This window comes from Galleria mellonella, unplaced genomic scaffold (assembly GCF_026898425.1).
Source record: "Galleria mellonella isolate WM207_F2 unplaced genomic scaffold, CSIRO_AGI_GalMel_v1 utg184, whole genome shotgun sequence".
Lineage (NCBI taxonomy): Eukaryota > Metazoa > Arthropoda > Insecta > Lepidoptera > Pyralidae > Galleria > Galleria mellonella.
The window spans coordinates 5,075,101-5,097,941 of NW_026442025.1; the positions used below are offsets into that span (position 1 = coordinate 5,075,101).

General features: G+C 32.0%; 2 protein-coding genes across 2 annotated transcripts in view; both read left to right on the plus strand.

The window, feature by feature from the left end:
• Nucleotides 1-2,414: 2,414 nt before the first annotated feature.
• Nucleotides 2,415-5,408, plus strand: LOC113511995 (uncharacterized). The gene is made up of 2 exons (XM_026895740.3): nt 2,415-2,512; nt 4,950-5,408. The coding sequence occupies exons 1-2, from the start codon at nt 2,471-2,473 to the stop codon at nt 5,388-5,390; spliced, it is 483 nt and encodes a 160-aa protein (XP_026751541.3). The 5' UTR covers nt 2,415-2,470; the 3' UTR covers nt 5,391-5,408.
• A 7,710-nt stretch (nt 5,409-13,118) lies between these two features.
• The window catches only part of LOC113512179 (alpha-(1,3)-fucosyltransferase C-like), a 43,232-nt gene continuing 33,509 nt past the window's right edge, over nt 13,119-22,841 (plus strand). Inside the window, exons 1-3 of the mRNA XM_052893809.1 lie at nt 13,119-14,095; nt 14,435-14,545; nt 15,175-15,307. Coding sequence (XP_052749769.1) covers nt 13,119-14,095; nt 14,435-14,545; nt 15,175-15,307 — 1,221 coding nt within the window. The remainder of the gene's footprint in view (nt 14,096-14,434; nt 14,546-15,174; nt 15,308-22,841) is intronic.

Here is a 22,841-nt window from a genome sequence, read left to right on the forward strand (position 1 = left end):
AGGGTGGGTATATGACGTGAATTTACAGGGTACAGAGGAATAACACCTGAGTCCTCAGCAATGGAAACGCATGGGGGGTATCATGGGTGAAACAGCATACTCTGTTATGTCCATGGTACTGCTCATGTCTATAGGCGACGGTTACCACTTTCTATCAGGTGAGCCGTTAGCTTGTTTGCCATTCTAAGTTTTATAAAAAAAAAGTTTAATAATTTTAGTACAGGAGTTGCAATATACGAGAGACCCCAGAGGTGGCACAGTATAAAAAATGTTGTCATATCCATTGTCCCATCATATTTAGACTAGAGACCGGCTCTGGCTTCGCAGGTTTTTTTTAATACAATACCACCCTTGTTATTTATTTATTTATTCTTTATTGCACAATAAACCTTTGTACAAACGGCGAGCTTAATACCATATGGCATTCTCTACCAGCTAACCATTAGGTAAATACAGAAAGCATATGAAGGGCAGATGTGGTGAAAAATATGTCAAATAATTATAGTAACATATTGAATTACTTGGAATTAGAGCTGGTTTTGTTGACTTAATATTAATACTTGTTAATGTAGCTTTCTGTAAGTGAAGAAAAATTTAAAATCCCTTTTCTAAATATTTTTTATTTTATATTATCTATTACACTGAAAAATCAAGTTTTTCCTTTTTGTTATATTAGTTTAGATTGAAATAACTATTAAATTTTATTTTCTCGATTTTTATAACTGCGTACTTATATTTTTAGCAATCCCTCATATTTTCATGAGCATCTAATATTCTTATTACTAGTAGCAATGCAAAACCCGTTCAAAGTGCCCCTCCACTGCCTCCCTACGTCCTAGAACGAGAGGGAGTACTTGAAAACATGCTTTTTCCACGTAATGCCTTTGAGGAAATTAAATAAACTGCAACACCGCATCATAAGCATCCTTACGAAGCGTAGTAAAGATGTTCGTTTGCACTGCAACATGCGACACGGTTTTTATAAAATATTTCACTGCAAGAGGTGAATTTTACTAATATATAACACTAACTCGAATCCGCGCATTATCATCATTATTTTAACCGTTAATGAACCACCTTTACATACAAGCCACCTCACAGACTACCATAAAGTAACGGTCATAAATCACATACAGCTAATTCCCTGCACAGACATTTGATGTCGTTTCTCTATCAAAGTTCTCAGGAAAAGTACCATAAAGAGTATCATGGGTATCAAAACCAATTCTATAATGGCACTTTTTTATATTACATATCACTTTCCATGAAATGGACCGTTAGTTTATTTGAGAATCTAAGTTGCACGAAAAAATCTGATGTTATCCAAATTATGTTTGCCTATACAGGATCTCCATACCAGAGCCTTTCTTTCGCACAGATTGTCGGTTCTTCAATGACTCTACTATAAAGGTATGATGAAAGAATCTTTAAAATTAAGTAGTTTTTAAACCAATTTATTACAAACATGCAAACAAATAATTCAATTATTACTTTTTATAACATTAGTAGAGATTTTTCAAAATAAAGTATTCACGTGTCTTGAACAAAAATGGACACGCACATCTCATATCGCAATGCACGTTTGGTGCGCGCGCTACCGCCGCTTCCTTTTATTTGGAGGCAAATACGAATTTAGACCCGCTCCCTCGCACTAGACTGTCTTGAATATATTTTACAGGTTTATAGAAATATACTCACTCTTATTCATAAATAGCGAGTGAAAGGAAAGCGATCAAAAGAGGATTATATAACTACCAGATTATGTACAATCTTGTCTAATTTAAATTTATATATATAAAAGTATAAGAATAATAACAGAGGGATACCCACGGGTCAGTAGAAGAGGTAGACAAAATAAAAGATGGAATATCCTTCCATCTTTTATTTTGTCTACATTAGGAAAATAGCCGGTCTATTATGGACTCACAAAGCAAAGGACATGGCAGAATTTATATTTTACAAGAGAGCAAAAAAAAACGACTAGTCAAAATACATAGTATTCTTTTCATACCACGAAGGTGGCAATCAAAAATACAGCCCGTCTGATTATATTTACACTTATAAAATAGAAAACTCTATGGTTGGTCATTTTGTGACTTTGCTCAATTGCCCTAACTTGCTCTGATTCATTAATTAAATGTACCATTTGATATTGTTAAAATCTTAATTCAATGATATTTATAACTCAATATTGAACAAATTGACGCTTAATACATTTTACGTTTCTAGCAACGATATAGTAAACAAGTGGCCACTTCAAATTTAACAATGGGTCTGACAACAATATTGCAATGTAAATTTGCAAGTCTACACAATGGCCTGTTTACTTTTATCTTATTGAAATTAACTATAAACAACATATAGTCATTTATAACAATCAGCATAATTTTCCCACAGTTAGTAATAGAAAGACGGACAATGACATCGTGTCTTAGTGTTGTCTTAGGGGTCGTATTGGTAATACCTCGCGATGTATCATAGTGGAACTCTCCTTATATCTCTAATGATTTTCGTAAGTACTAATTATTTATTTTTAAAATATATTAATTCTATGTCCATTCTAGTAACTACAAATTTTTTTGCTATACTCCTCTCGTTTACTGCATGTTTTTTTTTATGTATTAAATTATTTAGTTTTAAATATTTTTCTTCAAATACCTAATACGATATTTATTATTTGAAGAAAAAGTATTTTCCTCAAATAATAGTTCTACTTATCAAATTTCCAAATTGTCCACATCAATTATATTTCTCCCCAAAATTTCTCTCTCAGGCAAATGTTTACCCAAAAATGTCAAATCTAATCTGAAAATCTTACATCTTTCCTAAAACAGTATTCAATTGGTTTGTAAAATCTTCATCGTATATAGTTTACATTGGACTCCATTAAAAGATTTAATATACAACAGCGGACTTATTCCATAGAGAAATCTCTTACAGTCAAGAAGAAGCTTTAGGAAGCTGAAAGAAAACTATAGAATGTTCCAGAGTAAAAATAATAATGTGTGTATACGTTGTGTTTAAATCTAAAAGTAAACAGTGTTTAATCTAATACATATATTAATTTTCCATTAAGGTTGCATTGCAAACGATCGCTATTAACCGATTAGGCCGTCCATTTTATCTCCTTACCTTATTTGTTGTAGGTACCTAATGCTAATTTTTTATCTACATATTTTATGTAACTGCATTTTTCTTAAGAGAAACAATAAAAAGTTTACATTCGTTCATTCATTTACAAAATAGTCCTTAGAAATGTTAAATTAGGATTACCATCTGCAATTTGGTTTGGGGAGTTTCAATTTATAATTGATCTTTACAACTGTTCACCTTCTCTTAGGAAGTATCAACATAATTATTTAATTTTCAAATTGGTCAAATCTTCCAGAGTATTTTTACTTTATAGCTGTATGTTTTGAATGCCAATAAAAGTTTAAACTTAATTAACAACAGTTTTGTCATTTTTTTTTTTTATTATTTTTTTATTAGTTTTTATATCCACCAGTATCAAACATATTTGCATTATTATTTAATACGTAATCGACGTCTCTCAAAATTATTATAAAATAAAAAGTTTAAGTAAACTTCTAGGGTAGAAAATTAAGTAATTTTCCGCCCTATTGTTTTATAAAGTGCGGACACAGACAAAGTTAGTATCAATCAAAGATATCTACTTTCATATATCATTTTGTATAGAAACAGGTCAATAGAATATACAACAATGACGGGACACAAATCCAGCTGATAACGTCCGCACGCCACTGTCAAAGCTCTCTTATTGATAGCCGCTGTATCGTATTGTTGTCCCCTTCCTACTCATAGTTCTTAGTTCAAGCCTTCAGAATTCTACAAAATAAAAGATAAATAACTGATAACTATGAGCCTTGACACAATTATTGAGTGTTACCATTACAATGAATGCGACTTGACATGCTCATATATCGAGCATATTCGAATCCAACATGGTGGAAGACAAACGAATCACCGATGTTTTCTATCATCAGAGAGTTAGGAGGGAAGTTAAAAAATATACAAACATTATTTAATTATTTGCAACTAACTTTTACTCATGATTTCGTCTGTGTAAGCGGAATAAAATTTAGCCTATGTCCTGCACCGTGTCATATAATACAAGTGTACCTAGTTTTATATCATTTAGTTATGCTGTTGAGGCGCTAAGAGGTATCAAACAAACAAACTCACTTTCATATTTATAATATTATTAGGAATTATAATTATTCTAAATGAAGAACTTTCGTTAGAAAATCACTTAAGAAAAGGACTTTTTCAGTGTAAAGCTAAGTTCTTTTTATACTGTTCTAACCTGTACTCATTGGAGAGAAAGGGATTGTTAGTAATGGGGTCTAACATTCCTATAGCCGGCAATATACTCTATCAGGTAGACCTCCAAGAAATTCTCTCTGAAAATCATTGTAGTTAATTCTTGTTGATTTCGTCATAATAGGCCAACAGACCAGATTTCATCCTAACTTATGATAGATTATACCCTTACTGGTCTAGTTACTAGGCACCAATATATATTGGTAGCGCAAGCGGGGTTACCATTTCATATTCATCCATTAAAAAATCTGTATTACATTATTTATTTATTTAGTAACTTTTATCCACATCATCATCCACATGATCAGGATATGTTCTTTAACCGTGATAAAAAGTAACCTTTCAAAGTGATCGATTAAATCGTTAGAGTGTTGAGTTAATAAATAATCAAACTCACTTTCACTTTTATTTATTTACTCTTTTTTGCCCCACTTAAAAATAAATATATATTACACTTATGAAGTACAAAAGGCGGTTTTATCGTTAAAGCAATCTCTTCCAGACAACCTTTAGGTAGAAGAAAAAAAAAATGCTAAACTTTCACATTTATAGTATAATATTAGTAAGGAAAATAAGTATAATAAAGATTGATATAAATATTCTTTCAGATACAAATTAAAGCGGACTCCATCGACGACCCTCATGGATATAATTACAACAAATTTTTCGCACCATCGACCGCCAACTTCAATGACATATACACAAACACACTCTTAATATCTGAAGAGGAAACTCTGACCACCATAAAAGACGTTGATTTTCATATAAATAGAGAAACCCCTTCACCGCCACCTCCATTGTATATACTTAATTCTGCTTATTTAAATAAAATGCAGTTCAAAACAGAAGAGCCTACTTCAACTAGTTCTATAATGGTAAAAACTATAAAAGAACATAGCAATAATCATTTCGAGGCCATACCTAATAAACCTAAGAAGAATAAATATCAGAGAGGGGTTTTAGATCTTCTATTTCCTCCTGCAAGGGTGAGGACTTTCAAAAATGTTTTCGATACTTTCAGAAAACTATTATCACATACTTTTCGCTGATAATAGTTTATTTTTGGGTTATATAGAATCTTATAAAATAATTATATAAAATATAACAAACGTTAGTATTATTTTGGTTTATTTGTATAAATTTATGATTTGTATTTGTCCGCAATAAAATAATTATTTTTTGTATGTTTTATCCTTTCGTTTTAAGGGTATCACTTTTATCGTAATTAACAGGGACCAAGCTACATATATATATAATATAATACAATAAGGATTATCATTGTATTATATTATCTGTGCAGATAATATTTAGATTATTAGATGATTATAATAATCTGATGATGAGTGATGATGATAATAATGCTGTAAGTACCTAGATAGAGATCGCATCTTCTCATAGGAAAACTAGCTGTATAGTAGTGCAGTTAGTTAGTGCTTTGCTCTCGTGAACTTTAATAAATACTATGTTACGTATTAATCTTGAATATGCTTTATCTATGTACCAAATTTCATTTAGGTTTGTTTAGTCGTCATCACCAATGCCTAACAGCGATCGCCAACTCGCCTGACAAACGTGGCAACTACTGGCAAACCCCCCAATCTACCTGACTGACGTACGCATGCAGACGACTTTTGTACAGTCTCCGTCTGTTGCTCTCAAACTATAACATAAACCGCGCAATCTCAATGCTCAATTCGCGGACTACCGAAGTGCATCTCGATGCGTAATGGCCGAACACTCGACACAACAACGAGCACTCGACTAAACGTGATTCACACTGATTGCACTAATTACACTCAACACGAACGCGCCGCCCGAGCGTTTGCCTGCCTGAGCAGAGGCTCGAGCGCTGGAGCGTTAAAGCCACTTGTCTCCAATTAATTTTTTGGATTAACGCCAAATGTGAGCACTTTGAGTAACACTTGCAATATCTCAATTAGTTTTATCGTTTGTAATGGTTGTTTCTGTTTTCTAATTAAATGCGTATACGTATATCTATACAGGGTGAAACTAAAATTGTAAGCGTTCTTTGAAAGGAGTTTTCTACTAGTAAAACAAAACATTTTCTCCAAAGAACAAGGGTTGACAAACGACTGAATATTTTGAGCCTCCCATTTTAACAAGGCGCGTTCAATTGTTATGTAAGGCAAACAAGCTGGCAGCCAACCTGATGGAAAGTAGTAATCGTTGTCTGTATACATGAACAGCCCTATGGACATAACATACTGTGTCGCCTATGATACCTTTCATGCGTTGCCATTGCTGATGACTAAGGTGTTTGCCTCTATACCCTATAATTTTGTTACCATATCCCATCCTCCAAACCAAAACACAACCATGTAAACACAACTGCTTCACAATAGAAACATGAATCAAACAAAAGTATTCAAGCAGACGACTTGTATATTTTGTAATGGCCATGGTACTGTGTTACTCATGCCTGCAGGCGAAAGTTACTACTTTCGGGAAGGTGGGTCGTTACCGTATATGCCATTTTAAGTATCATAAACATAACCTCATAGGTTTATCAATTAGATGCGTAGTGTTCATCAAATGTTCTTGTAATTTTTCGACCCACGTTTAATTTTTTCAAAAATGTTCATTTACTAATTATTAAATGGTAAATAGAACTGTCCACTAAAGTCACTAACGATCTTGAATTCACCATGTACTCGTACAATCCAATAGATTATAAAACACCAACTCATGATTTCAAAAAACAGCGGTCCAATAAAATGCTGTGACAGAGAGCCCTCGCTCAGCGCCCGAGACATTGGCAAGTCGGTAATTTTTCTGTCGTCCATTTTTTATTAAAATGAAGTTAAGCCCGCTGACTCAGCGGGGAGGTGATAATTTCATATTCAAAAGATATAAAGTGAGGAGCAGGCAAGATTCGAAACGACAAGATCAGTGATGGGAATATTGCAGAATACCTTTTTTTAAATCGTCATAAATTTAAATTACTTATTTATGGACAGCAGCAATATATGAGCATTATAAATGACGTATCTCTCTCTCTCTCTCTTTCTCTCTCTATGTGTATGTGTGTGTGTGTGTGTGTGTGTGAGTATGTGTGTGTGTGAGTATATATGTATAAAGCTATGTTATATTAATTGTAAACAATAAATGTGGCAATATCAACTGTGGTTACTTTGATATTTATTTTGTCTGTATTAAAACTTTGATTTATAAATGATTCTGATGCATAAGCATGCAAAGATGTCGCGTACCTAGTATAGACACAAACCTCGTTATTATAAAAACTAAAACCATTTTAACTTTTTTTTTATTATAAATACAATAGAGAATTACAGATTATTAGACATTAAACAATTATTAAATTAAATAAAATAAAAAAATTAAATTTAAATGTTTGTAACACATATCATAAAATACATACATACATACATACACGGTAATATATGTATTATAATACCAATAAAGTAACAGTAGAAATCAAAGACCATGATTATGATAAACTACTTTCAAACACTTTATTTTAAATTAAGATTTTTTTTTATACAACTTAGAATGGCAAACAAGCTGACGGCTCACCTGATGGAAAGTTATATACGCCGTCGCCTATAGACATGAGCAGTACCACGGACATAACAGAGTATATTGTTTCGCCCCATGCGTTACCATTCCTGAGGACTTAGGTGTTATTCCTCACTTCCACAGCTAAAATAGGTTTATGAGACGTTTTTATGGATAAGGGATTTTTTTATGGATAAATTGGAGAATAAATTTTTGCCTTTAAAACGAATATACAAATGTTAAATAAATTGACTAAAAAAAAGTCAACAGAGTAATATATATATATATATATATATATATATATATATATATATATATATATATATATATATATATATATATATATATATATATATATATTTATTTTTATTTTACTCATTATTTGATTTGGAGCAAAGACCTTTATCACAGCACTGCAATAACCAATTGAATCGTACAGCTATAATTATTACCAAGCCATACAATAATGAAACAGTACTGCGGTCGGATTAAAATGTTCTGAAAGTTTCGTTGGAATTAACACGAAAATGAAATTTAAACCTCTGAATACAAATCCGGAGTTCGATTTAATTATCACTAATAGGATAAAGGAAGCCGATGGCGTGGAAACCGGCTGAAAAGTTGTGCGAATTACAGAATTTCAATGAAACCCGTCAATGGCTGGAAGATTTTTCCAGAAATATCCTATGATACGGTTGTATGTGAGGATAAAATATTTATATCACAGTTAAAGAGTTCGTCATATCGGACAAAGTTATTTTAAAATATGTCTCTAAAATATGCTACAGATATTTTTATTTGAGAACCAACGAACTAAAAAAAAAATAAACTAGTATGGGTAAGTTGTTATAAAAACTATTAAACGAACTATTACTTAATACGTCTGCATTTTTTTTTTGTATATTATAATTTTGATAAAATCATCACAACAAAGTCTTTATTTTATTCCCAACCAACTTTTTAATTATTGTTTTTGTTAGTCGACTACGCAAAACATGATTACATTCGCCGGCAAACCGGAACCAAGTATCCACTAGGTGTGGTGGCAAGTGGCAAAGGATAGATGCAAAGTGGGTACAAGTGGCATGAAAAGTTGAAGAGAATGGCTGTGTCTTAAGACGGATGCAACAAGGGCTGGTATAGCTAGAGATAAATAGATTTTTGCTTGTTTTCTTTATTAACAATTTTATATAGAAAGGAACAAATCGAAATTTGGACATTTTTTTTTTATTTCAGTTTTAGTTTTATTTATTTCAGCATATCAACAATATAAATACAAATATTGATAACCTACATTAAAAATGTAACTAATAGATGTATCAATTTTAGACAAGCACATTATTCAATAATACTTTGATATAAAAATGAAATTTTTAATGATAGAAATAATATTATTTAATTTTATTTATATACATTATTAATCTTTAATATTTATTCAATTCAATTCAATTATTTATTGCTATTTCATGTTGTAACAATATAGATTAAGTAATTTTTAAAAGTAAAGAATCAACATGATCTCTGGAAGGGCACAGCAATCACATTAATAAATATTTTATAAAGTACATAACAAAATTTTTATATTACGTATCGTCGATTTACCAGAGGGAGACTTTGTACAAAAGTCGATTGCTTGGGTACCTCTGTCCCATTCGTGTTTCTACCGTGAAGTAGTTGTGTTTGCATGGTTGTATTTCGGTTTAAAGGGTGGGATTTGGCGTGAATTTACAGGATACTGAGGAATAACATCTGAGTCCTCAGGAATAGCAACGCATGGAGGGTATCAAAGGGCGAAACAGTATACTCTGTTATGTCCATGGTACTGCTCATGTCTATAGGCGACGGTTACCACTTTCCATCAGGTGGGCCGTCAACTCGTTTGCTATTTTAAGTTGTATAAAAAAAAATTAACATACAATAAATAAAACATTATTCGAAATTGATGTTTTAAAGTGATTAAATTTATAAACATCTGCCAAAATTAAAGGATTTAAATAAAATACTTTAACATATGGCATATATTCCGTAATTGAGTTTCATGTTTCGAACAGCGTCATCAATTAGTTGCATTTCCATTAAATTCTATTGGAAAAAATTTCGTAAACTTTTAACCATTTTCATAACGTTAACTATAGCCGCCAATATCTTCTAACGAACGCAATACTATATTATAAATAACTAGCAACCAGCCCCGACTTCGCACGGGTGCAATATTTGTTTGTGTAACCTTTATACTGTTCCACATATTTAATAAGACTAATAATATAAAAAAAATTATATAAAAAAATCAGAATTTATGTAGAAAAAGAAGACATCCTAATTCAGAATTTACTCTAAATACGACAGCACTTCAAAATAAAGTAGTTTAAAATTAAATTTTAAATATATTAAAGTACAAAATTATGACGTAACATAAAAAAATTAAAAATGAAAGTTAGAAAAAATCTTTACAAACGTTTTATAAAAGTCATTTAGGGGGTATTAGTAGTCAAATATCAGTAATACAGTTTGATAATCTGTACTTGGAATATCTAAGAAGTAACCTGAGAACAATCCCAACAAATATGCTCTTCGTAAATCATCCCATGTAAAAAGAAAAACATCGTTAGTAATGAGGACTATTGCTAAAAATATATTCCATTAGATCGACCTTCGTGTTATCCCCCCTGAAAACCATCGTAGTTAATTCCCGATTTTGTCACGACAGACTAACTGATCTAACTTTATCCGCATTTCATTTCAGGCGGCGTTGCAATTCTATTTTTATCTGTAAAAAGAAACACAGATTTATTTAGCATTAATAATAATATATTATTTATTATAACCTTTTGTTATAGCTAGATTTCATTATAAACAAAAACTACGAAAATTAATGATATGCCATTAAACCTGTTTAGTTTACGAATAACAATCATAAAAGCACCTATAGTCATTTATAACAAACATAGACATTGATAACGATAGACAACGCATGTCTATCAATTAGAATAAAAACTAATCATGTTACTAATAAGCATCTTTCTATGACGATAAGAAAGCTTTGCTACTGATAGATAATGTATTGTTAGCTCCCTATTATACATTTTGTAATAATGTTTTTATATATTTTGTGTAACTCAGTGTAACATAAAATATGTAAAAAGAAAACATTCGTTTATTCAAAACTCCCTTTCATGCCAACCTCACCTTTCGAAAATGCCGTGATATTATTTTTATTAAACTTCTGTACTTTTCAATGTAACTAGTTTAGGAATATTCAATTAAAATCATCTTGTATCTTTTGTTTTTATTTATTTATTAACATTTTATTGCACCAATGCTGATGTATTTTACATGAAGTAGGAAATAAAAATAGTTGTTGTAGTCGAAAATACAAAAGACAGTCTTATTGCTAATAATAATTAATCGCTAATAATCTCTTACAGAAAATGTCCCAGAAAACAGAAAATCCTTAGTGTTATTATTACCTATATGTATATATTATATAGATCATTATATATATATATATATATATATATATATATACCCTATATCATATAATGTAAGAAAAATACACAAACATTTATTCATACTTATTTTAATTGAAACACAAATACACATTAGAGGTTTCTCAGAGCTAGAAATATATAATTGCGATATCTATTTCAATCCATATCTATGTTAATAAACGTAATGTTATAATTTGAAGTTTAGTCGCCGCCGCCGCTTGGCAAACGCGTGCAAGCGTTAAATGAATGAACTTTTATAAGTTAAGGTCCCACCAAGTTGGCGTTTAATACCGACTTTGAGGCTTCGCCATGATGAACAGCACCCTTACTTTTAATGACTTTTTGCTAATATTCAACGGTTCGCTTTTGGTGCGGAAAAAAAGTTTGGCAAACTGTGAATTTTGGGGTTTCGATTTCTAAAAAGATACCGGCGCGTTTACTTGCTGGCTAATAAAAACTTTGGGAACACGCTAAGTATGTAAAGAGCTTGATTCGAAAACTTTATTATTACTCTTTTCAAAGATCTGTTGGCTAATGCATATAATTGCTTATCATTTCAGTATATCTATATAAGACAGCCTTCCCAACCGGTCAGTTAAATTTGTGTTTTTATTTTGTTTATTACGTTATTTTTTAAAAAAAGAAAGCCTAATTCCAAATAAAATATAAAAAATACTTTATCGTCGACAGAATAATGAAGTGTTTTAAACAAAATATCCATTCACTCGTATACCAAAAGAAAATGTGGTTTCTATTATTTTAGTACTAAATGACAAAGCAATTAAAAATGCGACGTAAAAAACATTTGAAATAACATTGTTCAGTAGAAATATTTAATTAAAATATTAATTACATAGATTAGATAAAATATCTTTTATGCTGGTTTAATACTTAGATTATTATATGTACTATAGTAAATAAAGAAAAGAAACAAAAAACAAAAAGTATGTTTAAATATATGAATAAGTCCTGCCACAACCACTGCAGGTGGTGGCGCCACTTGTCTATTTGTTGTCATTTGCATACTGTCCACTGTGAGGACCGACTGGCTCACGGGTACCGCACACAAAGAGATTTCGTATTTAATATTCTGTTTAGTATAATTGCCGACGTATTTCCTGCTCTATCCAATGTTTTAAGCTTATTTGCATACGTGAATTTTACTTTGCAAACATTCTCGTTGTATGTTTAAAAAATAAATTCTATTTAAACTGTCTTATTATTTATTCCTTAATTATGTATATCCTCGACTTCGTTCACGTGACTAGTAAATATTGATTAATTAGTATAACAAGTAGTCTGTGCCCTTCTTGATCGCTCATACTGTGTGTATGCAAAATATCGTATTGATGTGTTTAGTCGTTAAGGTGCCAAATAAACTGAACAAACAATAAACTCACTTTTATGTCAAAAATGTTTTTAGTATTAAGTCCATTTTGTACTATGTTCTAACAAACAAGTGTATGTATAGTATGTGTATCAATAATATAGTTTGTAAAAGAACATCTATGTAAATATACACAAAGCATTTTCCAGTTATTTTCTTGAGCAAAAGAATAATCCCATTTATTAAAATAAAACATTATTTCTGCAAAAAGAATTATTAACTCAAAAGGAAAAATACATAGTGCTCATTTGTATAATTTAGGTACATGTAGAGAGACAATGAATGTTGACTACTCCATAACTCTGAATCAATTTACAAACAAACAAAACAGCAGCTTTGTAGACATTCTTGATATCGTCAGTAACATGTCTAAGATACTAAAAGCCGTACTAATAAGTGCATACAGTACTGTTGTATTTCAATTATTAAAAACTTTAATTGTAAACAATACTGAAGAAATCATAGAAATAGAATACATGATTCCCACACCAGGAACATTGAAAAAGATGGAGTGGGAGTTGAGAAAATTAAAAAACAACATAACAGCAATAAGCATGAATTTTAAAATGCCGAAAAGGTTACCGACTGATTTGAAATACATACTCAAATGGACACAAGCATTCTCACATTACGACTCACCGATCTTTAAGAATGGACAAGAGGCTCTTCTAAAATATAACTGCACATATAGAAATTGCTATTTCACTGGCGACAAAAGTCTACTTCTAGACATAAGATATTTCGACGCCATTTTGTTCGACGTCGAAAATTATTGGGATTATAACCCTATATTAAGGAGTCCTCATCAAAAATATATTTTCGTCGGCTTAGAATCAGCTGACAATTTTCCTGTGATACTTCCAAAATATGATTCTTATTATAATTTAACATGGACATATAAATTAGATTCAGATATATTTGGTGCATATCTTATTGTTTTGGATAAAAAAGGTAATATAGTAGGCCCAAAAGTAAACATGGAATGGATTAATCCTATGCTGCCAACATCTGACAATATTAGAAAGAAATTACTGGTCAAAAGAAAGGCAGCAGCTTGGTTTGTTTCGAATTGCAAAACTAAAGGGCGCAGAGAAGTCGTAGCTAAGAATTTGTCTAAAGAATTATTGAAATATGGTCTATCGATAGATATTTATGGTTGGTGTGGTAAACTTATTTGTTCGAAAGATCATATGTACGACTGTTTAGAAGATTTAGAAAATGATTATTATTTTTACCTCGCATTTGAAAATTCTTTAGCTGAGGATTATGTTACAGAAAAAATCCTTTATCCTTTATTACATTACACTGTACCTATTGTTTATGGTGGAGCAAATTATTCAAGGTAAGATTTTTGTACCTTTTATTATGTAGCTTTGATCCTTTATTAGATTTTATTATCTCTATTATTTATTTATTATATCTATTTATTATTTATTTATGATTTTATTATATCTATTTTATTATCATTTACTGTTAGTTCTTATATACTAAATTATTACAGTATTAAACCTATATACCACCAATCAATTTATTTTTGCTTTACCTATCTTTTAATGAATTTTAACGTAATTAGGTAATTACCATATGTTATAATAATTACTAAATAGTGACAAGAATTTATTTCATATTTTTTCATTCTAATAGTAACATATTGTAATGAAATTAATCATTTATTTTACAGGTTCTTACCTCCAGGTTCCTATATAGATGCTGGCAAACTAAATGCCAGTCAAATTGCATCTTTAATGTCACAGGCAATTATGAATCCTAAATTATACGCTGAGTATTTTAGGTAAAATGCTAAATGTTATAAAAATATGAAGCTGTAAAAAAATGTTTTCTCTTGTCAAAGAACGTCGTTATATTCGCATTAATTATGGCAGTGCTGTAGATAGTTGATTGTAATAACCACTGGTTTACGCAAATGCGTCACAGCCGCTCACGATTAAGGGTCCCGAATGGTTCTGAAACTTGTTGAATTTTCTCAACCTTAATTAAACTGTACACGTATCTTAAACAGGTAGTTATTATATTAAAATATTATTTCTACTTACGAAGCTTTTTAACGACAAAAATGTTATGCATGATCTAATGACAATACTATTAATAAGCATATTTGCTTACATCCATGCATTAAATATTACGCCGACCCGAAGTAATTATCGATTTCTCATCACAACTTTGTCCTTTAAGCACCTTCTGACATCTATCTTAAAAATATTATAAAAAGTTCATTAAAAGAACAAAACATTACCAACTCTAGCGCAAGAAATGGAAAACTTACAGGGAACAAACCCTAATACATATCGCTTGGCCTGATAAAAATAGGCTACGTTCTTCATTCATGACAAGAGAATCGTGACTAGTAGTGGGACGTTAATATTTTTTATGGGATTATATTTTTTTATAATTTTATTTCAGATGGCATAATCATTATGTCTATAAGGAGGCGACGGAAGTAATGAAGGCCTGTAATCTCTGCAACGTGCTGAATACAATTAAAGTAAAAACCAGTAGAACTAAATTCAGAAAATGGTGGAATGTTAACAAAACTGTATAAATAAATATTATAAATGTTTGCACAGAACAAGGTTAATGATTTTTTTGCTATTTTACGTAATTATAAGGCAAAATTTCATGACAACAAGTAATCATATTGTAAAGACTGTATACCTGACGACAAAAGATTTTATAATGAAATAATTTAAATTAGTATTTTATAATTAATGTTTATTTTAAAAATTAATAATAATAGTTTGTTTAATTAATAATGTAATAGTGTAAACTATGGGTATATAATTGTAACACTTTATAGTTCTTGCAATAATTGGACAAATTTGAATTATATTAAGTACACTGTAATCCGTGTAGTCCCGGCATTATATATGGTAGGTCACCCTTTCCTTTCCTGTGGGTGTCATAAGAAGCGACTAAAGAAACTTAATGGTAGAGGAATAGGTAGCAGCGACCCTCTTAAAACATCTCTAAAAGCCGAACTGCGGTTACCGACCCGCCTGCCAAGCGTGGCAACTATCAGCAAAACTGACCTTATGGGGAAGGTTTATGTTCAGCACGACGAACGACGATTAACAGCTAAAATGGTGATGACCCTATCTGTCTATCCTATTTAAGAGCTGCGCTCTTGTCGGTGGAACTCTTGCCACTCACTACGATTTTCAGCGAGTCTCTTCACCTCTTGATACGACACGACACCAACTTCTTCCTTGATCGGCCTGATGTAACTATGCCTCGGTCTTCATCTTCCTCCTTCCTTCTATCTTACCTTCTATTATAATATTCATAAGTTCGTCGTGTGGTATCAAGTGTCCCAACATTTCTCCCCTTCTGTCGATGATGACCCTATACTTATTATAATAACATGATTAAGAAATGATTTGATGGTCTCAGCATAAAATTGTTAATAATTGGTAATACAGAGTTCAAGAACATATTTTGTGCTGTAATAATATAAACAATTCGTAACTATTTCATATCTATGCTTTTCATTAGTAGGAAACCTAATGAAACAAATCACCTCTGGATGACCTTGACTTCTAGATGGCATAACAAGGTAAAAATACACTACATTTTCAGTTAGACCTTTATGAATGTAACTTCGAATACCGCCTCCAATTTTGTGCCGTGTTTTTGCGTGAGATATATATGATATATATATATATATATATATATATATATATATATATATATATATATATATATATATATATATATATATATATATATATATCATATATATCTATATTACATTAAGAATTACCAAAAAATTCATATTTGACGAATATATTGAATGTAAAAAAACAAAAATGAACAAATTGTGGTCGTTCTCTTTTCTGGAGATACTTATAAAATTCATTTTGATGTGTCATAGTAGTACATAGTAGTCATAATAGCACTAAATTGAATTTTAAAGTGTCTGACTTTAAAATTAAATTTAGTGCCATCTTCATGAGACACAATATAGCCAGAGAATCTTACTAACATAATAAAATCGTAACTACTATAAGACAATGTCTGTACATGGGGATATTTAAGAAAAAAATATATAAAAATATATCATGGAGTATCATGGGCGAAACAGTATACTCTGTTATGTCCATGGTACTGCTCATGTCTATAGGCGACGGTTACCACTTTCCATCAGGTGGGCCGTCACCTTGTTTGCCATTCTAAGTTGTATAAAAAAAATCTGTATATATATATATATATATATATATATATATATATATATATATATATATATATTAATAATCAATATGTTAAATGTCTGTTATCCAATATTTAAAAAATAAAATCAATCTAATGGAAATTAATATAGATACCTATCCGATCGGTACGGCCAATATCGGAATGGGTAATGAGCTTTTTTCCGATAATAACGTCCAAAAGAACCCCATATATAAATATTGAAGCATTACCAACATTAGCCACGCCTAATCCTAACCAATAGTGGACAAAAAGTCCAAAAGTAACTTTAAACTATAATCCCTAACTATAAAGCGTCCACAATTCGTATAATACATTTAAAAGGCAGCCTGAAGCAATCCTCTTACAGCGCTCGTTTAACGAAGTCATTATTCAAAGCCTCAAATTTGCACCGAGATAATTCCAATTAGGGTGGAGTCATTGCAATCGGCCTGTATTAGGGTCCCCCGTACGGTATATAAAACCATCTTTATAAAATAAAAAAATTGTACATTATACAACTTTAATGACCCTTTATGTAAGGGGGAAAGGTATTATTAGTAATGTACTCTTACAACACCGTTACTAACAATATAAGGCATGTTGCATCAGGTCGACCTCCACAAAGTTTCCCCTGGAAACCATCTGTATTGTATTATGTTCGCGTACAGGCCACTAATAAAATTGTAATTACTGGCCGTTAACGATTCGTTCTATTTATTCTTTCGATTAATAAATCAATGTTTAACCAACTTGCTTGCGTATCATTACATCATTCTAGTTTCTTATCATTGGACTAACTACGCTCCTTCCATCCTCACTTGTTATTCCACTCTCTCTCATCATCTCACTGGGGCCCCGCCAACGTATACCAATAGCACAGACGGGAATACGAGTACTGTTCCATTTTCATCAATCAAAAATAACTCTTTTATTTAGATTAAGGTAAGTGCTAAAACTAAGGAAAGATACTGTTAGTAACGCGAACTACTAGTCCTATTGCTAGCAATCAGGTCAGGTCGACCTCCACGTGGTGATCCCTAGAAACCATCGCGCTGAATCCCAGATGTCTTCATTACGATGGGCTAACGGACCTGCCTCTTCATTCTCACCTGTCCACCCTCATTGGTGCCCTGCCAGTGTATACCGTTAGCGCTGACGGGGCTGCAATTTCCATTATCATTCATTAAAAAAAAGTGCTAAAACTCTTAAACAGCGATTGCTGCTTATTTGGATACCGCTTCCGACCTCAATCGTAACAAAATAAATATTTAAAAGTATTAAAATCTTTTTTGTTTTTACTATTTGTTTCTACTGTGAAGCAGTTGTGTTTGCACGGTGTTTTGGTTTAAAGGGTGGGATATGGCAGTAAATTTACAGGGTACAGAGCAATAACACCTGAGTCCTCAGGTATGGCAACGCATGGGGAGTATTATGGACGAAACAGTATACTTTGTTAGGTCCATGGTACTGCCCACTTTTCATCAGGTGGGCCGTCAGCTTGTTTGCCATTCTAAGTTGCATAAAAAAATAAAACAAATATCCTATTACTATTATAAATGTGGAAGTTCATAAGGATGTTTAAATGGATGGACTTGTTTCTCTTTCACGCAACGTACTGAATGGATTTGAATGAAATTTGGTACATGAATAGGTTATATCCTCTTTTAGAACGTCAAATATTCTCTAGAGCATCCTGTGTATATATATACTGATTCATATGGACAAAGCCGCAGAATACTGCACAAATTTTGTAAATGTATTAGTGAGTTTGTTTGCTATCTCTTGGTGGGTTAATGGCTCAACAAATTTTTATGATGTATTTAAGTCTGTACACACTATTTAAATTACATAAGAGAAGTACATAAGCTATTTTGTATCCCGAACAATAAACATTTACAAATTACGCACACAAAGCTGCAGGTAATTCATTAATTAGTTTTTAATAGATATCTTTAAAACGTGAAGTAAAATAATTATAGTTATAAAGAACTCACTCGAATAGAAAATATTCGCGGCGGCCTAGTATTTTTTTGTGATGAATATAATTAAAATTTCCGCTGACACCTGGCAGATTAGAGCTATTCCGTTTTGATGACGAGCAGCCGCGACGAAATATCTCGTTCCCTAAAAGTACTCAGCTCAGCTACTTTTTTTGCCGACTGTGAAAGTAGCTATGTTTTTATGTGAATCTATTTAGATTCGTCTTTAGTATTGCTGTCATTAATTTTTGAATAGTTGACAATAAATATATCTATAAAAGAAAAGAAAACCAGCCAGATACGAGTTGAATTTACACCTCTAGAGATCCATACAAATGCATAACATAAAATGACCTTTATTGCATTTCTGAAATATTCCTATTTTTCTTATTAGCTATGTAAAAAAAAAATCCTTAAAATGAATACTCAGTAGTTGTTATTATTAATAGTGAAATTCTTAATTTCTTATTTTGAATCATAACTGAACCACACATAACTAAGTTTGTTTTTGGAAGATTTTTGATAACTTCTCAAATACAGTGCCAGACAGAAAAAAAAATCTATTTTTGCTTTATATATTTTTTAATATATAATGCAAAATTGTCTGCTACATTCTGATAAATAGATTTCACTCTGTAACGACAAAAAAAAACTACTGTTTCAATCGTCAAAAATTAATGAGCTATTTCAGAAAAATAAAAAAACAAAAAAGAAATCAGAACAAAACTTGAAACAAAGCTTTGAAAAATTATATCAAGTAACGTAAATTATGTACAAAAAAAAATATTATTTATTTTTAAGTTGTTTAATCTATACTACAATTTCTGCTTAGTTGGGGTGTAAATGATGCTGTATAATAAATCTAATTGTATTTATTAATATAAGAGATTGTGTACGTGAATGTATGAATTTTTATTTAATCAATTTATAGTCATTATCATCATATTACCTTTAAACGGTGCACTGCTGAACATAAGCTTCCCCCTTGGGGGGTTTCTAGTTGCCACGCTTGGCAAACGTATTGGAAATCGTAGTTAGAATTTGGTTAAGAAGGACGCTACTTCCCGTCCATCGTTCACCCATGGAAAAGAAAGGGGTGGCCCATTCTATGCCGGGACCACACGGCAAGAATAAGATATAATCTGTCACTATTCCTTTCACCTTCATGCTGCGTGAGGCGACGAGAGGAAGAAGCAAAAGAAATTCAAGAAAAGAAAATCTCAAAATAATATTATATACCAAACCCCGATAGTCAGGGGGGAAGGGTTTGTTAGTAATGGAGACTGAGAATCCCATTGCTAGCAATATACCCAACCAGGTCGACTTCCTCGCGGTTCCCCCTAGAAACTATCATGGTTAATTCCTGATGTATTCATCATGATGGACTAACTGGCCTGTTTTCATTCTCATCTATCACCCTTCACTGGTGCCCCGCTAGCGTATCCCGTTAGCGCAGGCGGGGTTACCATACCATTTTCACCCATCAAAAAAACCGCCGATAGTCATCGTGATAATAAGTTAAAAGTATTGGAGACTAGCAACCCGCCCCGGCTTCACTCGGGTGTAATTCCGTAAGTAGTATTTATATTCCATTATAACTTTTATGAACCGATCGAAATAAAACAAAGACTAAATATTAAGCGGAACAAACCGTAACATATTAGTGAAAACCGCACTCAAATCGGTTAAGCCGATGAGATTAGCATGCACAATTGTACAGACAAACAGACAAATATTCTAGAAATCATTAATTTGGGTTCTATTACGTTCATAACGCCCTCCTATAATAGTTATTTTTTATATATCCATGTACAAACAGCGTCCAGTTACGATTTTATTATATGTGTTGATTATTAAGTTTATGATTGTTATACTTTTTAGTTATTACAAATCTAATATAGAATTTTATTCGTTGTGTTATACGATAAGAAGAAAAACCATAGGTTACTTAATCACATGGTTGTACGTAATAAAATGCGTGACATTAGTAGATAGCGAAGTTTGGCAAAAATATACTGGCTCGCTAACGAAATCTCCGGGCGAGTTCAACTTGTTAATTAGTTTCGTTGCCACTACTTCATGCGTGTACACTGTACAGTGACACTTTTCACTCGGTATTATCTCTATGGTTACATAATAAAATCGTAATGAACTAAAAACAAAATGTTAAATGCATTTAGAAATGTAGTAATGCGATATTTTCGAGGCACTTTCTCCCACGCACAACAACTCTTTGGAATCAACTTCCAGCAGCAGTATTTCCGAACCGATACAACAACATAACCTTCAAGAAAAGAGCATATTCCTTTTTAAAAGGCCGGCAGTACACCTGCAATACCGTAGGTGTTGTGGGTGACCATGGGCGGCGGTAGTCACTTACCATCAGGTGAGCCGCATGCTCGTTTGCCCCCTGTGTTGTAAAAAAAAATATTTAAAAAAATATATGTTTTAAATTGTCCTCTGTTTTTTTTTATTTGTCTTTTTTTCAGGTATAGTTGTCGTCGGCTGTAGATTTGGTGTAGGTAGGCTGATTGAAACAATTTTTTTATAATGCTTTAAACTAAAGGTAGATTATAGTATTATCATCATCATATCAGTGGTTAACTATCCACTGGTGAACATAGGCCTCCCCCTGTTGAAGGGTTTTGTCAGTAGTTAGTTGCCACGCTTGTGTGGTTAGCAACTGCAGTTAGACTTTGATGGTGTTTTAAAAGAGACGCTGCAGCCCATCTCTCGACCATTAAGTTTTTTTATACAACATAAAATGGCAAACAAGCTGACGGCGCACCTGATGGAAAGTGGTAACCGTCGCCTATAGACATGAGCAGTACCATACATATAACAGAGTATACTATTTCGCCCATGATACCCCCTATGCGTTGCCATTCCTGAGGACTCAGATGTTATTTCTCTGTACCCTATAAATTCACGCTGAAAATCACCGAAACACAGCCATGCAAACACAACTGCTTCACGGTAGAAACACGAATGGGACAAAGTTAAGTTTCATTAACCACCGCTTGCAGTACTCAAAAGAGAAAGGAAGGGATGGCCCATTCTGTGTCGAGACCGCACGGCGAATAATAAATAATATAGTACGGGCCATGGATTTTTTTTTAAATTATGAAGATATATAATTTTATTAAAAACTAAAAATTTTTTTTTAATCGTCTATTATCCAGTAAATATATATCTTAGTTAGTAATTCTAATATAAATTACGCAAAAATTAAAAATGTGGAAAAATGCTATCCATAATTAATTAATATGTACACACAAACGAAGTCATGGGCGAAACAGTATACCTACTCTGTTATGTCCATGGTACTGCTTTCTATAGGCAACGGTTACCGCTTTCCAACAGGTGGGCCGTCAGTTTGTGTGACATTCTAAGTTGCATTAAAAAAAGGAAGTCGCAGGCACGGCTGTTTAAAAAATAAAATATGTGAAAATTTTATATAAATACATATCCAGCAATATGCGTACTTCCTAGGCATTCGATTTAAAATATTTAGAATACAGAATCTTGAATACGAATCAAGGACGCAGAGTGAACAGTACAAAGTAAAATGGCACGTATAGTGTACAACCATGAAACTACCTACACAACTAGAGCAAGTTAGTGATGAGTCGATAAGGAGATAATCTGCTATATCGAACTTTTCATGGTACTAAATAGAGGCACAACTGTTATACCTATTCACTTTAATATTACGTCTTGTTAGGTTTTTTTTTAAGCTAACTACGAGTGTATACAGTTTTTTTTAAATCTTACCTTAAACACCGGTTTGATCCTCTGTATTATTTTCTGCTTGTTATGTCTAATATACATATAAGACTATTACTAAAATCTGATTAACTGGTGCTCCGCCAGCGTATCCCGTTAGCGCAGGCCATACCATTC

What these genes read in the sequence shown, in the direction of transcription:
- LOC113511995 (XM_026895740.3), top strand. Translation starts at nt 2,471, where the DNA reads ATGTATCATAGTGGAACTCTCCTTATATCTCTAATGATTTTC. An exon ending in TTATATCTCTAATGATTTTC is followed by an intron (nt 2,513 to 4,949) that starts GTAAGTACTAAT and finishes ATATTCTTTCAG; the next exon opens with ATACAAATTAAAGCGGACTC.